At 55.3% G+C, this 17,437-nt stretch overlaps 6 protein-coding genes across 6 annotated transcripts; 4 read left to right on the forward strand and 2 right to left on the reverse strand.

The window, feature by feature from the left end:
- Positions 1-7: 7 nt before the first annotated feature.
- On the forward strand, positions 8-1,384 carry HETIRDRAFT_316448 (uncharacterized protein; the record flags this gene model as incomplete). Its single annotated transcript, XM_009546916.1, has 3 exons — positions 8-306; positions 363-491; positions 562-1,384. 3 exons carry the CDS (start codon positions 8-10, stop codon positions 1,382-1,384), a joined length of 1,251 nt encoding a protein of 416 aa, XP_009545211.1.
- A 5,252-nt stretch (positions 1,385-6,636) lies between these two features.
- On the forward strand, positions 6,637-8,887 carry HETIRDRAFT_408933 (uncharacterized protein). Its single transcript, XM_009546917.1, has 3 exons — positions 6,637-7,001; positions 7,085-7,248; positions 7,307-8,887. Exons 1-3 carry the CDS (start codon positions 6,686-6,688, stop codon positions 8,573-8,575), a joined length of 1,749 nt encoding a protein of 582 aa, XP_009545212.1. The 5' UTR covers positions 6,637-6,685; the 3' UTR covers positions 8,576-8,887.
- Positions 8,888-9,011: 124 nt separating this feature from the next.
- HETIRDRAFT_163319 (uncharacterized protein) lies at positions 9,012-10,226 on the reverse strand (the record flags this gene model as incomplete). The annotated part of the gene is made up of 5 exons (XM_009546918.1): positions 9,012-9,616; positions 9,676-9,760; positions 9,819-9,966; positions 10,023-10,107; positions 10,157-10,226. Coding segments are annotated over 5 exons (993 nt in total), but the record flags the coding sequence as incomplete, so codon positions are not given.
- A 231-nt stretch (positions 10,227-10,457) lies between these two features.
- HETIRDRAFT_408934 (uncharacterized protein) lies at positions 10,458-11,168 on the forward strand. The gene is made up of 4 exons (XM_009546919.1): positions 10,458-10,640; positions 10,704-10,804; positions 10,861-10,959; positions 11,016-11,168. The coding sequence occupies exons 1-4, from the start codon at positions 10,520-10,522 to the stop codon at positions 11,067-11,069; spliced, it is 375 nt and encodes a 124-aa protein (XP_009545214.1). The 5' UTR covers positions 10,458-10,519; the 3' UTR covers positions 11,070-11,168.
- Positions 11,169-11,706: 538 nt separating this feature from the next.
- HETIRDRAFT_426389 (uncharacterized protein) lies at positions 11,707-15,366 on the reverse strand (the record flags this gene model as incomplete). The annotated part of the gene is made up of 8 exons (XM_009546920.1): positions 11,707-12,544; positions 12,602-13,418; positions 13,472-13,807; positions 13,866-13,988; positions 14,047-14,565; positions 14,633-14,661; positions 14,740-14,861; positions 15,064-15,366. 8 exons carry the CDS (start codon positions 15,364-15,366, stop codon positions 11,707-11,709), a joined length of 3,087 nt encoding a protein of 1,028 aa, XP_009545215.1.
- A 675-nt stretch (positions 15,367-16,041) lies between these two features.
- On the forward strand, positions 16,042-17,342 carry HETIRDRAFT_315282 (uncharacterized protein; the record flags this gene model as incomplete). The annotated part of the gene is made up of 6 exons (XM_009546921.1): positions 16,042-16,080; positions 16,133-16,264; positions 16,319-16,552; positions 16,651-16,960; positions 17,025-17,149; positions 17,205-17,342. The coding sequence occupies 6 exons, from the start codon at positions 16,042-16,044 to the stop codon at positions 17,340-17,342; spliced, it is 978 nt and encodes a 325-aa protein (XP_009545216.1).
- Positions 17,343-17,437: the final 95 nt, after the last annotated feature.

Consider the following 17,437-nt stretch of genomic DNA (forward strand, 5'->3'; position numbering starts at 1 on the left):
CTCCATCATGTCCCCGTCATTCGCTCGCAGCCTCAACGACACAGTCCACTCAAACGCGTCCGCGTACACCCTGGCGACCGTTCGCGACGACGACGACGACGACAATGGCGACGGCGACACCGCCCCCCTCCTTTCCCCCCTCACCCCCCGCGAGCCCTCCTATGGCACCGCCCCGCTCTCTCCCACCGTGCACAATAATTCCCGCAGAATCATATTCAACGCGGCGCTCAAGATGGGTGTCATCTTCCTAGTCAGCTCCCTGTTCCTCGGCGGCACCCTCTGGCTCGCCCTTCCGACCCTAGACGAGTGCGCCCCTGTGTCCCGCTTCCCTCTCTCGTTGGCTGATCCCCGCGTTCATCCAGGGATGATCGGCCCTTCCTCCGTATCCCAAAGTCATTCGCTCAGCTGCAAGATCTCAACCTCCTTCTCAAGAAGTACCGCGACATCTACCCGTACCGCATCGTTGTGTGCTATGTAACAACATACCTCTTGTGCGTCCGGACTTTTTACCTCCGGATCTCTCGTCATTCAATCTTCGCCTTCGGCGATCACCCCCCATAGCCTTCAAGCCTTCTCATTACCAGGTTCAATGTATCTATCCATCCTCGGAGGTGCTGTGTGGGGCGTTGCACGCGCCCTTCCTCTCGCTTGTGCCTGCGTCGCAACGGGCGGTACACTGTGCTACCTCATTTCGGCAGCTCTCGGCCCCGCCCTCCTCACCATTCCGCGCATTCAATCCCGCCTAGACAAGTGGACAGATAAAATCCACGCTCAACGCGCCAACATAATTCCCTTTCTCATCGTCCTCCGCATAGCGCCACTCCCCCCGCATTGGGTCGTCAACGTCATCTGCCCCCATGTCGGTATTGGCATCGTTCCGTTTTGGATCAGCACTTTCTTGGGCATATTTGGCGTCTCAGTTATTCATACGACTATTGGCGGAGGACTCGACCAGATGACGAGTGCCGACGATTTCCACCTGATCTCGTGGAGGAACTTTTTCGGACTGTCGGCCGTCGTCGTGGGCGTGTTGATCCCTGTCGGTATACGCTACGTCTTCCAACGTGAGACAGCAGCGCTCGCGTTGCCTGAGGAAGAGGTGGAAGAAACTGCGGCTGAGAGCGTCGAGGGCGATACCATTTTGGCGGAGGGCCCAAGGGTCGTCCCGGGTCAGAAGGGAAAGACTCCTCAACTAGTGCTCCTGTCCGACGAAGAAGATGAGGATCTCCTAGCGGACAGTGGTAACGAGAGTGACGGCGATGTCATCTTGGAGGCGGGACCTGCGCTCGTGGTCAAGGCTGACGAGCTATCACCGAGGCTCAATGACCCCCAGGGCTCCCGCGCCTCTACGCCTTCGGACAATACACACTCCCTACTTGAGTAACAAACCAGATGCCCGTAGCACCATCTTGCTCTCTCGGACATGCACCTTACAGTCCGTCACGCGCTCTGTTCTTTCATCTGTGACTCTCACGTGTTGTATTATTTACGCATGCGCCTTTCATCTCCACCAGGCCTCGCTCTATCATTACCTATTGTCCATTAAGTATTCCCTTCCACGTTGCCATAGGTTTAAAATCTCCGCTAACGTCAGAAGGGCGCCTGTCAGCCGACGCATCCAGTAAGTACGACTGAGCTCGACTGAGTCGATTAGATACGTACACACCGTACTTTACCTGTTGATCAGCAGCATTCTGTCTAATAACCACCGTTTGGCTAACAAAAGTACATTGTTCTGTTCTTTCCTGGTCGAATGACTGGTCGTCGTTTCAATCAGACTGTTGCGATGACATTCATCCGTGCAATAATGCTGTTTGCGCCAGCCCGGCGAACTTTCAATGTTTAGGTGAGTATCGAGAGTTCACAAAGGGTTTCTCTGCATACGTCACCCTCGTTATAATCCTGGACATTGCCCTTTCGACGCTGCTTCCCAGCTGAGGGATGCTCGAACCGTCATGGTTCTCACAAGATCGCATGCCCCCACGAAATCTTTTGTGAGTGGAGCGCCTTCTTACGACCGTGCGAGGCTGCGAGACCCACGCTCCGAATGCCGAGCACGATGTAGCTCAATAGGGGAGAATAGGGGCGCCTCACGTTTACGATCCTTTGTCTCGGACCCAGGTCTCCTTTTTGAGCAGACTCCCCCGTTGCCTCCCGTTGCTCGTTGCTCAGAACAATCAAATTGGCAAATAAAATTTAAGTAAATAGCTTTCAACTTCGACTTATTCCGCGTAAATTAAGTCCTTACGTGTTAGACGAAAGAGGGGCGCCACATGAAGCAAGCAAGCGCCTGGGTCAACTGGCCGTTCGGATTCTCTCGCGCAGATGAGAAAATCTGTCGACGTGGGTATATCTCGGGCGGTGTGTGAGCACGACACGTACCGCGAAACCATCTGAGTCGTCGTCTGCTGTCTGTTGCGTCGTGCACCTTACCTCGGGTAGAAGGCGGGGAGTTGAAGTGGGCTAAGGTCACATCACAAGGCGGCTGAGTCCCTTTAGCGCCATGTATCCGGAAGGCGAAACTCACCAACCCCTTCCGGGATCCGCAAACATACTGTATGCAGCATTTCTGAGTGCATTTTGGCAAGAGGCGCGTAGCCTGAGTAAGGAACCGCTCTCGGCGGTTGAAGCGGAAATAGCTGATTTGCTGGTGTTCCGCCCATGCATCATCGCTCCAGGGCAGAGCGGGGTGCCGAGTCAGTTAGCATGCCCTGTGAGCGCTAATGCGGCGGCCGACGGCCAGGTCAGGTTGGTCGGTTGACCGCAGCGCCAGCTGGATGAACGATGTCGAAGTATGGACAGACCTGTAAACATACAAAAGCACCTGGGCAGGTCACTTGTTCACTGAGTGAGCGAAGAGGGTGAAATAAGGAGATGCAGCCATGACAACGGACTGAAGGTTCGTCGAGGGGGGTGAAACCCAAAACGGATGAGATCAGTGGTGGCTGATTGGTGACAAGAGGAAGCGCGGGCCAGACGACTAGCGATTTAAGTAAGCTTTCAAGCCGCAGCAGATGTAAAAGGAAATGAAGCGTAGAACGTACAGAGCGACACTTTGGGCACTGTTATGTACATATAAGTGCACCTCAAGCTATTTAACGGAGGGTCGTAGAGTGCGTTCGGATGAGAATGGACGACCGGTCATTTCCGGTCGGCTTCCGAGTCACGTCCCATATCCCGTATTGCCCCCTGTGGCATGAGCAGGTCTGTGCGTGTGTATGAGCAGAAAATGTGGCTTGTACGGTAGAGAGGCGGCGGCATAGACGTGAGGGAAAGATCCGTGATGAATGATTATATAGTTGCCAATGCAGATGACGGGTTGGTGTGTCGAGCGCGGGCCGGAAGTGCGGCGGTACAGCGAAAGGCTCGAACGTTTTCTGGAGAGATTCGAAAATAAGACTGTTGTTGAAAACAGAGAGCCCGTATAATATATGGATGGTTTCCGGCTGTTGAATGAGATCTGACTGAAATCCCTCCTTCCGAGCCTGCTTCCGAATGGACACTTGCGGGGCGATGATGCAGGATGAAACACGTATCAATACTGTGTCAGATTTATAGGAGCTGTCAAGAATGGGAGAAGAAAAATTGGAGTGAAGTCATGCCAGTCTCGAAGTCTTCAGCAGACAATTGTCTTGTTGCAGAGACAAACCTTCGAGCCGCTTGAGGATGGCTTCAGGTGCGCACTGCGGAGGCTGAAAACATGAGAGCGTTGAAGGCGACGGCTTGAATAATTACATAATCAATTCAAATGGCCTCACGGCCGGCTTTGACTCTTGGACCCAGGAGAGGGTCCTCGTTCAGTCATAGACGACTGCTGTATGCCCAGAGCTGTAGTGCTTGTTGAGTAGGTGCTCAGATGGAGTCAGAATGCTGGGGAACGAGTAAAGCAATAAAAGCTCAATAAGTCAGGCGTGACATGGAGAGGGATATATAAGAGGAATTACAACTCCGCCATGGACTGCAGTGTATGGATAACAGCTGTGGCCGTCACATCTCTCCCGCCTCGCTTCTCCCTCCCACCACCACCCCCATCGTCGCCCCTCTCCCTCCCTCCTTGTTGTTGTTCCCTTTGTGCTCATTGTACAGGTCGCAACAATCGTAGACGCACTCACCGCTTACTGCGGAGGCATACCCTCGGCCCTTTCCACATTTACCTCCGCGACAGCTTTCTGCACCTCCTCATCTCTTCGTCCCCTTGAGCGATGGCGGATCGCCTCAATGGCGCCAGCTATGGAATGCCCCACCCTGGATTCAACCCTGCGATGCTTTCACAGCAGCAGCAGCAGCAGATGCAGCAAGTAGACGCGCAGGCCACCATCGGCGGTCTACAGAACCCCGAGCACGGGAGAATATGGCAGCAGATGCAACAACAACACCGGAATACGTTTGGTGGAGGCATGTTGAATGGCCAGAGTATCAATCCGCAACAGGTACGCTTCTCTTCCTTTCTTATGTTTCTCCCCTCCCCCCAAAAAAATCTTCACGTGCTTGGCGCCGTCTCCATTTTCTCCATGATTATCTCTTGAATAGAAATTATGCTCCTTATGACTACGATATTTGTTTCGTGGGTCTTCATTCCAATTCTCTCTGCAGGCGCTCCCCACAGGGAGCTACTGTAGGACCAACCTTCGCTTAGTCATCAGTGGCGCTTGGTCTTCTTTTCGCTCTATGGCCAACACTAACGCTTTTACTCGCGCTGACCGAATTTCCAGGCTGCAGAATATCACGCTCACATATCCATGATGAGGCAGCAAGCGGCGCTCAGGAATCAACAGCTCCAGCAACCTTTCAACATGAATCCTGCTTCGCTCCAGTCCAACGCGCCCATGCAGGATCCGACGCACAATCAACAGCAGCTACCTAACTTCAATGGCGGTCTCACTCATAACCCGAACATGAATCAGATGCAGGCTGCTATGGCCATGCGGACTTCTAACTCACAGGATGCCGCTTCCAATCCCCTCATGCAAGCACTACAAGGACATCCTGCGCAGGCATCTCGTCAACTAGCCCTGATGGGCCTTGCTCACAATCAGCAGCCGCAAAACGGGCAGAATCACCTCTCGAGGGTCAATCAACAGCTCATGCAGTCACAGCCTCACATGGGCGCCTCGCAGATGCAGCTTCCGCAGCAACAGGGAACGTTTACCATGCCTGGTCCATCCGGTACTCATGCATCCCCCGCTCTGTCTGCATCTCAACCCGGTAATGGACCTGTTCAAGGTCAGAGGGAGATCGGCAAGATGAGCCAAGGACAGCTGCAGCAGGCTTATGAGCGGTTGAAGTCGGATCTGACGGCGCTTTCAAACGAAATCGCGAACTTGAAGAACAATCCCGGCGGTGGAGTCGCGGCGGAGGCTAGGGCTCAAGATCTACGGAAAAAATATGAGGAAAAGAATTCGATACAAAAGCGTATCATTCAGCATATCATCCCCATAAGAAACCCTGATGGGACCATGTAAGCTTGAACGATATATTGTCTACGTTCACCGATGCGATATCCTTTTTCTTCTTTTTTACAGTAAAGCAGGGCAGCCGCTGCCTCCGCAGTATTTGCAAAATGGCCTGACGAACCCGTTGTGGCTGATGGAGAAGGGATATCCTCCCGACCATTTTACCAAACGACCGGGCGAGCAATCAGCTCAGTCCATCCACCGGAGTCCAGGCACTCATGCGCAATCCCATCCTCCACGCTCCATACCAACGCCGACCCAACAGCAGATGCTGGCTGGCGTCAGTCCATCGCATCAATCGAATGTTACTCATCCATCGCCACATATGGAACAAGGCACCTCGTTTTTGAGCGATATGCAACAACAGGCCTCAGGCCGGAATTCGCAGCCGGCTCAGGCTCAAGCTCAGTCCTCCGCGCAACCCAGGGAGATTTTGCCGGATGAAAAACAGTTCCTTATGATATGGGCCCGTTATCGGCAATCACAAGGCGTGCAGATTGATGAGCGCTTCATGAACATCGACGGACGCCCCATCGACGTCTTCAAGCTTTATGATACCGTTCGCTATCTAGGAGGGTGGGAAAACGTTCGTCTTTGGTTCCTTCTGTCCATTTGTATAGTCTATTGACATCGTGGCTTGGCTTCAGGTCTCCCGAAATCAGCTCTGGCAAGCCGTGGGTGGCCGCTTAGGCTTCGCAGCAATCCCCGCCGTCAATTCTGAGCCTGCAAAGTCGACCACCGCTACCGCACAGCATCTTTTTCTCTTTTACAAGCAATACCTTGTGAATTTCGACAGAGTCTGTCAGGCGATGATGCAACACACTGTGCGGCGCCAGCAACAAGCCGCATCAAACGCTCAGCAGCAGCAAATGCAGCAGCTTCAGCAGGCATCCATGGAGCAGCATTCTCAGATTCAGCCGCAGATGTCGAACGATCGAATGCCTACCTCAAGTCAGAACCCCATGATGTGGAACATGGTTATGCATTACGTTCACACTTCCGAGGCGGAAATGCGAAGCAAGGGCCTCTCGGACGACTTCATTCGGTTTGTCGAAGGCAACCGCGAGCAGCTTCGGCGTACCTATCAAAGCCAGCAAGCCTTCCGCGGTGGACTTACGAAGAACCTGCAGTCGGGCAATGGTCTGCCAGTGCTTCAGCCTGGACAGTTATCTCACCCTGGTCAGCAAACACAGCTATCGCAGCAGCAGCAGCAGCAGCGTCTCATCGCAAACATGGGGCTACTGCAACAGCGCCGAGCCGCAATGATTCAACAGAATATGACTCCGGGCGCGTCCGGTGTGCCTACGGGAATGATGGATATGTCTGGCTCACAGATTCCGCCGTCACAGATGCCAGTCCAGATGGGCATGGGTAATATCGTCATGTCGGCACAAACGGGCGGTGTTCAGGCTTCTCAGGGCCTACGAGCAGAATTACTGCCAGCGGATCGCAATGCACGACCCAACCCAAGACCTCCGACAGCAGAAGAAGTGGAGGAGGCGCGCAGACTCATCAAGAACTTTACTGACCACTGGACCAATACCAAGAGTGAGTCACTGCCTCCTCGAAGGCCAACGAATTGTTGACGTCTGTATCTGTTTTCGCCTTCCTTTTCGATCGGTCTTCATCAGAGTTCGAGATTTTCCCTACACATTCCATCCCGGATATTCAGCTCTCTGAATATAATCAGGCCTTGACACGATTGATGCAAGGCGTCGAAGACCTCGAGCCGAGAATGCCCATGTTTTTTGCGATCACTAAACAAGAAATGGCTGTCCGCAAGCTTGCGGTCATTGTACGTCGTCTAGTTGAACATAATCGTCATATATCGTCTCACACGTCTTTCTATACAGTGCCTGACGGCACGGTATCAGAGCAGCGAAGCTAAGAAAAACGACACCCGTCATGTACTGGATCTGACCACAGTGCGCAACATGTTCCACCAGGTGACAAACGCAAACAATGCCTTCACTAAGGAGATAAGCACTGCCCTGGGCACTCCGCTACCCAGTGCTGGTCCCTTTGGGGGTATGAGTGGCTTCGGCGGCTCTGAACACCCACCTTACATATACCCGAACCAGGTTCGCGCTCCACCTGAACCTGAACAGCCCACCCCTCCCACCACTGCGCCTCCTCGCCAAGTACCGATCTCGCAACCTGCAAATCGCCGCAAGCAGCCGCCGTCTCTTGCAGCAGAACAAACAGTGACAGCCTCAACTCCTACACCCCCATCAAATTCCACTCCAACGGCTCAGGCTGCAACACCGTCTCTCCTGGCTACCTCCCCTCAGACGCCGAAGTCACCCAAAGCCAAGGCAACTCCAAAGCAGAAACCTGCGGCTCGTCGAAAGACATCGAAGGCTACAGCACCTGTGCCTGCCGAGTCCTTATCCGTCGCACCCCCTACTCCAGCGACTCCAGTCTCCTCTAGCGAAACACAAACAGGGAATAAGCGTGCTCGAGAAGAAGACGCGGGGGGCAACGAGGCGCCACCTCTAGCCCCCTCTCCGAAGCGAGTTAGAACCGAAGAGGAACAGTTTAGTGATGTCCAGCAGAAGAGGCAGGAGGCTGCTGATGCCGCCATTGCTGATCCAGCGAAGTCGGAATCATACTTGGCTCAGATTGACGACCTGCTCAGGTTAGCACAATCTAGCGGCGATGGAGCGCTTCAGTCCCATATCGGAACCTTGTTGGAATCTATCGTTGAAACTGCATATCCTGATTATGTGGATTCTACGACGTCCACTCTGGATACCCTCGACACCCTCCTAGCTCCGCCATCGCCGTCATCTGCGCAACTGCACGAATGCATGGACTTCGTTGATTGGTCATCGTGTGAAGTTGCGACGCCCGACCTCGTGCAGACTACCTCCACCAATCCTAGTCCCGGATCTGGTTCAGAAGTGGAAACTCTGGGGCATACTAGAGCCCAAGGATCTTCGTCACCTCAGCTCTTCAATGCGAAAGCGCCGCTGGATGACCTGAACGAGCCTGACCCTTTGCACATTGGGTTTTGGAGTGAAATTGATGGAGGCGAGGCTGCCTATTATCAATCCACGGGGTGGAAATGGGATGGCCCGATGCCTACGACGGAACAACCCTGGGCGATCTCGACTTCATAGAAAGGATTTGAATTTCTTGTGCTCTATCTTTACTGTCCTTTATTTATCTTGTTTGTGATCCCGTTGTTCTTCTCTCTCTTCAATTGTTTGCTGAATTATTTTACCGTATCACTAGTCTGGGTTCATGAAGTCGGCTTCACTCCCTCATCTCCCATTTGACCTGCCCCCCATCCCCATGCCGCTCTGTTTCTTCATAGTTATCGCCTTTTCTCTTTTGATTATATCTCATCTGCTCTCTGTATTTCTACCTTGTTGGCTTGTTATGATACCGAGGCGTTCTGGACAATCGTAGATGTCGGCCGAACGAGCACGATATAAGTGACCGATCGCGTGAAGGAATCCATGTTGCGGACTGCACAAGATATACAGCATTGCGTACAAGAGATCATTCAGCCATGCCGCGAAAGATGTACGGTATGAAAAGGTAGTACATGAATCAGCCTTTCTTTTTCAGAAACCCAGCCGCTTTCTCGTCTGGAAACCTCTTTCCCGGCTGCGGAATACTGGTCAAAAAGACGCCCGATTGGCGACTCGTGTTAGACAGTATACGTGCTCGGAGGGACGATACCATGTCAGACGATGAGTTTGGCAAGGATAGCTTGACCTTGGAGCTCGACCCTGACTGTTTCCTGGAGCCTGATGCCGATCTCGCACTCGACGGGAGCAGTGGCTTGTCCAGATCCAGCTTTCGTCTTTTGCTGGCTTCCTCTCTCACCCGGTCGCTCCTAGCCTTTGCCCATGCGTCACTTGCTTCTTGGATGGAAGTGTCGTCGTCTCGTAAAAGTGAAAGCTCCGATGGCAGCCCATATCGCGCCTTGATGTTATTGTCTGCCTCTTCTTTCTGTTTCTCCACCTTTTTCTCCTCTCTGAAGCGCTTCCGCAGGCGCAGCGAGTGCGCGTATGGATCGGCGTTATAGTGCTCGGACATGTTCTGCAGCTGCTCGATCCGCGGGGCTTGCACTTTGGTGGCAAAGTTCTGCGAGTCTACCGACTTCTCGAGCGCGATCAGCGGGTCGACGGCTACGTCTTTTCCTTCGGTATCTGAAACGGTCGGCGTGAGCGGAGCGAGGCCATCCACGGAGGGCGCGATATCTGCGAACCATGGATGGCGTAGCCACCGTTCTCCTCCGGATCCCAGTCCTCGTCTTTCTGCCGCGCCCCAGAGACGACGACGTACCGAGTGTTCTGGGAGCATGTCGCTCAGAATGGATGGGCGAGCGAAGTGTTACAGATGGAGACATGCCTGCGGGTCTGTCTGAATCTCAAACCAACCACTACAGAGGTGGCATTTACACCGGAAGGAGAAGATGGGCGTAGAGTAATATTTGCCGATCTTCTTCTTCTCAGCGTTGTATCGGACGCCCATGCCGATGTGAGCGTTGCATGTGCCGCTATTCGAGAAGCCGTCAAAGAGATTTGGTTAAGGGAATACGAAGGTGCAACGTACCACCAGATATTGAAAGGCAGCTCAAAACGGGTGATGAGGATTCCCTGGTCAATCTTGCGAGCTCGGTCGCCCAAGGCATGTTTACCTGTTGATGTCAGAATGACCGTCTAAGCTGTGGTCTGTGCCCAACATACCCCGATACGAGTTAAGACTCTTGTGTTTTTCACCGTCATAATCTGGGGGGTAATACTTGTTGAATCCTTGATGTATGTAAGTTTGAATGTCATTTTATCAGCCGCGGCGCCAAAACCAACCTTGCATTGTTGTCGGCTGCTGCTGCTAGAATCGATGTTGAACGTTTGAATCTGGGAGTGGACGTCATAGTTCGGCATCTGTCGGCATTATCGGCATCTACCGAGAACCTTCCTCTGGCACGTTTGGCAAACTCTAATTTTCAGTCATCGAACCAGTACGACCCTCAAGGTGCGTTCCCGTCCTCGGCTCTCTGCACTCAACCTCCTTATCCTCCACTTTTTCCAGTCACCTCTGTCTCCAGAATGAGTTACGTCGCTAAGGGTGAAAAGGAATACGACGCGACCGGTGCCCCTGTGCCCGCCGCTAAATTGCACAAAATCCGCATCACGTTGACCAGCAGCAACGTGCGGAACTTGGAGAAGTGTAAGGATATCCTACCGCTCTCATAATCTGTCGCTTTTCGTCTGATGCATCTGCTTTCTACAGTCTCCAACGACCTCATCAACCGGGCGAAGGACAAGCAGCTCCGCGTCAAGGGCCCCGTGCGTCTCCCCACCAAGGTTCTTAAGATCACCACCCGTAAGACTGTGAGTGCTCTGCTCTCTGTGTCATTGTGAATATGTCACCTACGTATAATTTATAGCCTTGTGGTGAGGGTTCGAAGACATGGGATCGCTATGAGCTCAAGGTTCACAAGCGCCTGATCGACTTGCACTCCTCCAGCGAGATCGTCAAGCAGATCGTGCGTGATTCCTCCCACCTGCTCCCGCCAGACCCTGATTTTCACATCGCATACAGACGAGCATCAGCTTGGAGCCTGGTGTCGAGGTCGAGGTCACGATCTCTGCCTGAACATGCCTAGATCATATGTTGTATGATGATGATCCTACCTGATGAGAATCACTAGGAATTGAAGGTGCACGGTTGTCAGGAATTCTATGAGAGTCGGACATATTATCGCATCTCTATCTGAGCTCAAAGCAGTATGGCAACAAAACACAGAAGATAGTTGTTCTGAGTGTAAGAAGGACTCCTCGATTATGTTCGCACCTCTTCGAGGAAAGAAAGCCTCGGGCAAACTTGGGGAGTGGTCTAGGGCCTAACACGGCCCGCGGCTCGCAGAAGCGCTGAGTCGGCGCGACCGAGGCATTCGACCGCGATACTTGGCCTAGCGAAGAGACCATCTCTCATCGCCCAAGTCCAACTCATTGCGGACGAAAATATCTTAAGGAGTGCAAGTGTCTGTCGATCAGCAGACCTCTTCTTATGGAATCCCCGTGGTGATGCCGTATATGCTATAGACGTCACCCTATAGTAAATCCTTCTCGACCCGGCAACGTTCGCGGGGTATATTACAGCGTACGACTAACATGGATTACCTGCGAATAAGATACGACGTGCCCTCTATAGGCACTGGCAACTAGCAGATGCGACGTGGAGAACACCAGGTTCACGCGAGGGGGTATGTATGGGCGAGGGCAAAAAGTCGTCAGATATAGATCGCATAGCTCCCGATGACTGGTCTGTGATCGCTCCGGCCCTCCAGCCTCCGCATCCCTCGGTCGTCGAGCGTTTGGTAGCTCAAGCATACGACCTCGCCGCGCTTCGGTTTGTGCGCGGGCGCACCGGGCGCGTCACGGCCGTGGCCGAATTCCGACAGCGCGGGGGTCCCCGATTGCGAGCCGGAGGTGGAGTCGCGGCCCATGAAGGGGAGGAACCGCCACCGGTAGGGCGTCGACATGATGTGCACCGGATCCTTCGGCGGTACCGGCGGCGGGGTGTCGGAGCTCTGGCGCGGCAACGCGGTCATCGGCGCGAATGGGAAGGGTGTGGGGGACGTCAGCTCTGGTGACGTCGAGGAGCGGACGGGGACGCTCGGCGTGTTGTTGGGACGGGGAGGCGTGAATGATATAGGAGGCAGATGGGGCGTGAAGGTGAGGGACTGGTCTAGGTGTGTGCTGGACTGCGAGCGGAAGAGCGAGTCCGGGGAAGACGTGGAGGGGATTTCTACGGATTTAGGGCGCCTGTTCCGCCGCGCACCTTGGGAGGGGCTGGAGAGGTTTGGAGTCCCCGAGACCGAACGAGCAAGAGCGACAGAGTCGCTGGGAGATATTGGCGGGAGGCCCGAGTCATAGGTGTGTATTGAGGGAGAGGGGGATAGTTCTATAGAGCGGGAGGATGTCGTTGATCCCCTACGGCTGCGAGACGCGATGGTGCGCCACGCGTTGACGAAGAGCTGCCCGAATTGCGTGCGATGCTGCGTCGGATCCTCGTCCTCGTCATCCAGACGAGGCTTCACGGAAGACTTCCAGAGAATCCTGTCGCACCTGCCGTCCCATCCATGAGCCACCGAATATAAAGCTGGCAAAAGAATGAAGACACACCAGCTCGGGACCCGCTGCTTGCTCGACGAGTCGTACACGCCCTTGTCTTCCTCGAGCGCGGCCTTCAACCGCCGCGTTCCCGACTTCGTCGAGCTCGCCCTCTTTTTGAACAGCGGCGAGTGCAGCAGCGCCTCGTGGTCCGCCGCGCTCTGGCTCGTCGGCACGTTCGGGTAGTCTCTGCCGCCCACCACCGGCGTCGACGGCATCGACGCCGGGTAGCTGTCCGGGCCGAGCATCGCCTGCCCCGCGCTCTGCCGCTTGCCCGGCGCGCGGGGCCACTTGGTCGCAGACTGCGGCGACGCGGCCGGGGAGATGAGCTCGTTCCACTTGAGCTTCGCCTTGTGCGCGGCGGTGCTCGAGATGCGCTTCACGATGCGCGTCGCGCCGCTCTGCCGGCGGCTGAGCTCCTGCGCACGCGCCTCGGCGTCCTTGAGCGGCGACACGTCGAAGTCCTCGTCGTCCTCGTCGTCGCTCTCGTCCGGCTCGTGGTCGTCGACCGTCTTCTTGGAGTAGGACGTCCCGGACGACATGATGCTCATTGCCTCGCCGTTGTCGTGCTCCTCCTCGCCGTCGGAGCTCGGCTTGCTCTCGGGCTGCGGCGCTTCCACGGGGGCGACGTCTGCGGGCGGCGCGGACGCCTCCTCGAAAGGCGCCGTGTTTTCCCTGGTCGAACCCTTGCGCTTGCCCTTGAGCGTGCGCAGCACGTCGTATTTGAACGTCGGTGGAAAGTTGATGGGCGCCTCCCTGAACCCGACAAACGCCTGGCCGTTGCGCATGAGGTTATAGAGCTGGTCAAAGGCGAGGGCCTCGGCGTATTCTGCGAACAGGATATCAATGCAAACTCGACGCATATAGCACGGTGTCAGTTACTCTGCTTCGAAATCAGCCAGTCTGCGTGGAGGCGCGAGATGTCGAGGCGGAAGTTGAGGTCCCCGCAGAGGAACGTGTAGTCGAACTTGTCGGTGAGATCTAGAAGACCGAGATGCGCATCAGCCCCGCCATCCTGATAATGCGAAGAGAAGTGAATCGTGCCCTCTGCCACCATGCGCGGATCATCGTACTTCAAGAACGCGTCCACCGCGAGTTCGTTCTGCATGACATCAGGACGGGCAGTCAGCCATTCAAGGACGTTTTCAAAAAAAACCGCGTCGTCCACCTTGATCTTCGACAAGTTGGCCAAGCGGTGCAGAATTTTCCCTTCATGCGCTACAAGGCAATAGAGTAAGGACGAGGAAATCGTTGAACGGACCAAAGGAAAACGCACCAGCTAAATGAGCATTCAGAAACAAAATCGTGCTGCCCGCTATGTTCAGACTCACACCCACGCCGCCCTTGTTCCCGACCCTGCCACCGATCAGCCCTGCAGTAACCGCAGCGTGTGACGTTCCTAACAAGGAACACACACATGAGTGCTGGTCGCGCAACGCAACGGAGAAAATACACACCCGTGACGAGACGCTTTGCGTCCCGATGCACAAATACAGCCAAGTAGAGCCCCATCATGCGCTCCTTCACCAGCATCTCGTATGGACCCTTCGAGCTGCGGACCGGTTCTCCGGGCATAGGAGGCGCCGCGGGGCTCCCTGCGCGTGCCATCGCGGTCGCGGACACCTTGGTCGGCATCGACGTCGTGTGGCGGCGCTTGACATCGCCCGATGAGAACGCGCGCCCGACGTCCTTGAGCGGCGCGCGAGCCACCGCGAGCATGTGCGGGTGCACGCCGTGGCAGAACCAATCTTCGAGGATCGACGTCCAGCCGGAGGTGCTGGCAGTGTGCGCGTGCTCGTCTTGCTCGTGCTTGAGGAGCCGGTGCTGGAGATCCTTCAGGTTGTCTTTAAACGCCTCTTTCTCCTCTCTGTCGGCGTCCCTTTCCCTGTCCTTTTCCTTGTCTTTATCTTTATCTTTTTCCTTGTCTTTTTCCTTCTCCTTGAGCTTGAATCCTGCGCCAAGTGCCATAGGCAAGCCTATAATACGAAAACACAGCGCGTCCATAAGCGCTACAGGCACCTCACGCTCGAAGACACGACCTACGTGACAGGCTCGGGCATTCCTGTCCCGCACTGATGTACACATGCACCGATCACGGGTTCATATCAGCCCGCACATAATATGCGAAAGGGGAAACGGGCCACACGCACACGACGACCAGGTGGTACGGGTGCTCAGCCTCGGCAGGCAGATACGGGAATGCGGCAGGATCGTCGAGAGGGATGTAGGGTGTGTACGGCGGGACCTCGCCGAGCAGCTCGCGAAGGTCGCCCTAAGTGCGCGCGTCGGGCGCATCGGCAGCACGAATTCCAAACGGGGAACAAGTCAGTTCATAGCCGGAGGCGAATGTGGATCACCGCGGGACGCGCGCGCCACGGCGAGCATATAGGGAGAAGAACGAGCGGCGTGGGGAAGAGAAGAGAAGAACAAGAGGGGATTCGGGCGCGGAGGCGCACGGAGGAGCGGGGACGCACCTTGGGCAGGGACTCGTGCATGTTCCACGTGATGATGCGCACTTTGAGCGACTTTGCGGGGGGCGGGATCGCGTGCGCGTGCTTGTTGGACGCGTCGGTGCCGAGGCTCGGGGTGCGCGGGGGCAGGGGCGAGGAGAGGGAGGGCGAGGCGGGGAAGAGCGCTTGCAGGCGCGAGAATACGTTGGGGTGGCCTTTTCGCGTTTCATGTTGGGATTTCGGATCGGACGTGGACGCAGGGACATCGAACGTGTGCGTGTTCGGTTTCGTGGTCGCAGATAGCGCGTGCGGTGTGTGTGTGAGCATGAGCAGGGAGAGAGCAAGGTGATAGAAGAAACGTTGGCGACGGACCTGGACGCGGGGAGCGGAACGGGTCGCTCCCGAACGACAAGTGCTGCGGCGGGCCACTATCGCCCTCCGGAATATTAGGGCTATCGTGCATAGTGATGGGTACAGTTGAAGTCATGGTCCTGAGCGAACAGTGAGAGCGGCGGCGGGGATGGAGTGGGATGGCTCAAGAGACGGGTCGGATGGCAAAGAGAGGAGAGAGGGGAGGGGAAAGAACGCTGTGTGCGCGAGCGCTAAGCACAACGACACGTCGAAGAAGACTCAAGAGATGGTGGAGGAATGTGCAGAAGGCAGACAGAGGGTACGATGATGAAGCCTCTTACGTTCAGTTCGGAAGCCGTCGCGTGTATGTCACCGCCGTATCAATCCCCCTTCGAGCGCAGCGGCTATGTACGTATGCCCACAACAAAAGGAGGTGGTCGGGGTGGGCTGTGGTGATATGTTACAACGGTAACAGCTTCATGGTCCCACCACAATCGCATTGGCTTTTGTTCAGTCGCTAGTGTTCAACGTGACCGCCTTCGTTCTTCTCCTCGGTCTATACCTTCCCTGTAAACCCTCGAAGTCGGACTTGCACGGGTCGATTCTCTGCAGCGACATAATTGTTTCATCGTTCCTAGTCAACAGCTTGGCATGTTTTGGAGATCTGACGGGTGGGTCGCTGATGGCAAGGTATGCTGAATTGTCTAACGCTCTGCTCCTGAACCCATGGCATTTTGTGCAGCATGTGTACATCACGGGTGGCAGCTCTGGCCTCGGCCTGGCCTTAGCAAAAGCCCTAACAGCTCAGGGTGCCCACGTCTCCATCATTGCCCGCAACAAGAACAAGCTGGCCGATGCGCTGGCCGACATCGAGGTACATTCGCGTGGTCGACTCTGACGGCAAGTGCCATAACTCACACCGCCTCAGAAACTTCGCACATCCCCCTCTCAGATCCTGCAGTCCTTCTCGCACTCGCTCTCGACCCCAGACGGATCCCGCGCTGCGCTCCATGACGCCATCTCGACTCATGGCGGTCTCGCACCCGATGCGGTGTTCCTCTGCGCCGGATCGTCGACGCCGAAGTTCTTTCTGGAGTATACGGATGCGGAGCTGAAGGAGGGGATGGAAACCTCTTATTGGGCTCAAGTATGGACAGCACGCGTGAGTTCTCGGACTGTCATCCTCAATCCTTACGGAAATCGCATCCTCGTCACCCTCCATCCGTCGATCCATCTATTCAAAACACAACCCCTCCATAGGCCGTCACAAAACTTATGGTGCAGCAATCCCGCACAGGCAAACTCGTCTTCATCTCCTCGACACTAGGCCTAATGACGCTCCCCGGCTACGGCTCCTACGTCCCCGCGAAACATGCTCTGCGCGGCCTCGCCGACATGCTATCCGTCGAGCTCATGCTCTACGACATCGACGTCCACATCTACTTCCCGCCCACCATGTACACGCCCGGCTACGAGGTCGAAAACCTGACCAAGCCACGGCTGACTCTCGATTTCGAAGCCGACGACACGCCGCTCACGCCAGAAGAGGCTGCGCGTATTCTGTTAAAAGGTACACCGAGCCGGAAACGTGCATCATCAGGACCTGTGGTTGATTGGGGCCATGCTGTTACAAGGTGTCAAGAACGGCCAGTTCCAGATCACGGGTAACTTCATCACGGAGTTGTTCCGCGCGTCGAGCCGCGGAGCAGCCCCCCGGCGGAACTGGCTCCTCGACGCCCTGTTCGACTTTATTGCCTTCGTGCGTGCAACTCCCCTTTCTTCTGGCTTTCGTGGCTGATGTAGCCGGTATGCAGATCGCGGTACCTTTCTGGATAATGCTCGTGGGCAGAAAAGTCCGCGGGCACCGCGCGGAACATCTACGGTGGCTTCGAGAGAGATCAATCCTCGAGGCGTCTAGTACTATTCAAGAAGATTCATCTTCGACGTCATAACGCGGTCTTTGGGGCATTGCGGTGTTGGCGCAAGATTTTTTACGTTCGACGTGCCCGCAGTTTCACGCCTCTGTGTTTGTATGCCGATTAATGCT

This window comes from Heterobasidion irregulare (assembly GCF_000320585.1).
Source record: "Heterobasidion irregulare TC 32-1 unplaced genomic scaffold scaffold_04, whole genome shotgun sequence".
NCBI lineage: Eukaryota > Fungi > Basidiomycota > Agaricomycetes > Russulales > Bondarzewiaceae > Heterobasidion > Heterobasidion irregulare.

Excerpts from the sequence above, each read along its gene's own strand:
- HETIRDRAFT_408933 (XM_009546917.1), top strand. The coding sequence starts at position 6,686 with ATGGGGCTACTGCAACAGCGCCGAGCCGCAATGATTCAACAGAATATG. Across the intron at positions 7,002-7,084 it reads CCACTGGACCAATACCAAGA|AGTTCGAGATTTTCCCTACA; the intron begins GTGAGTCACTGC and ends GGTCTTCATCAG. Across the intron at positions 7,249-7,306 it reads TCCGCAAGCTTGCGGTCATT|TGCCTGACGGCACGGTATCA; the intron begins GTACGTCGTCTA and ends CTTTCTATACAG.
- HETIRDRAFT_408934 (XM_009546919.1), top strand. The coding sequence starts at position 10,520 with ATGAGTTACGTCGCTAAGGGTGAAAAGGAATACGACGCGACCGGTGCC. Across the intron at positions 10,805-10,860 it reads AGATCACCACCCGTAAGACT|CCTTGTGGTGAGGGTTCGAA; the intron begins GTGAGTGCTCTG and ends TATAATTTATAG. Across the intron at positions 10,960-11,015 it reads GCGAGATCGTCAAGCAGATC|ACGAGCATCAGCTTGGAGCC; the intron begins GTGCGTGATTCC and ends CATCGCATACAG.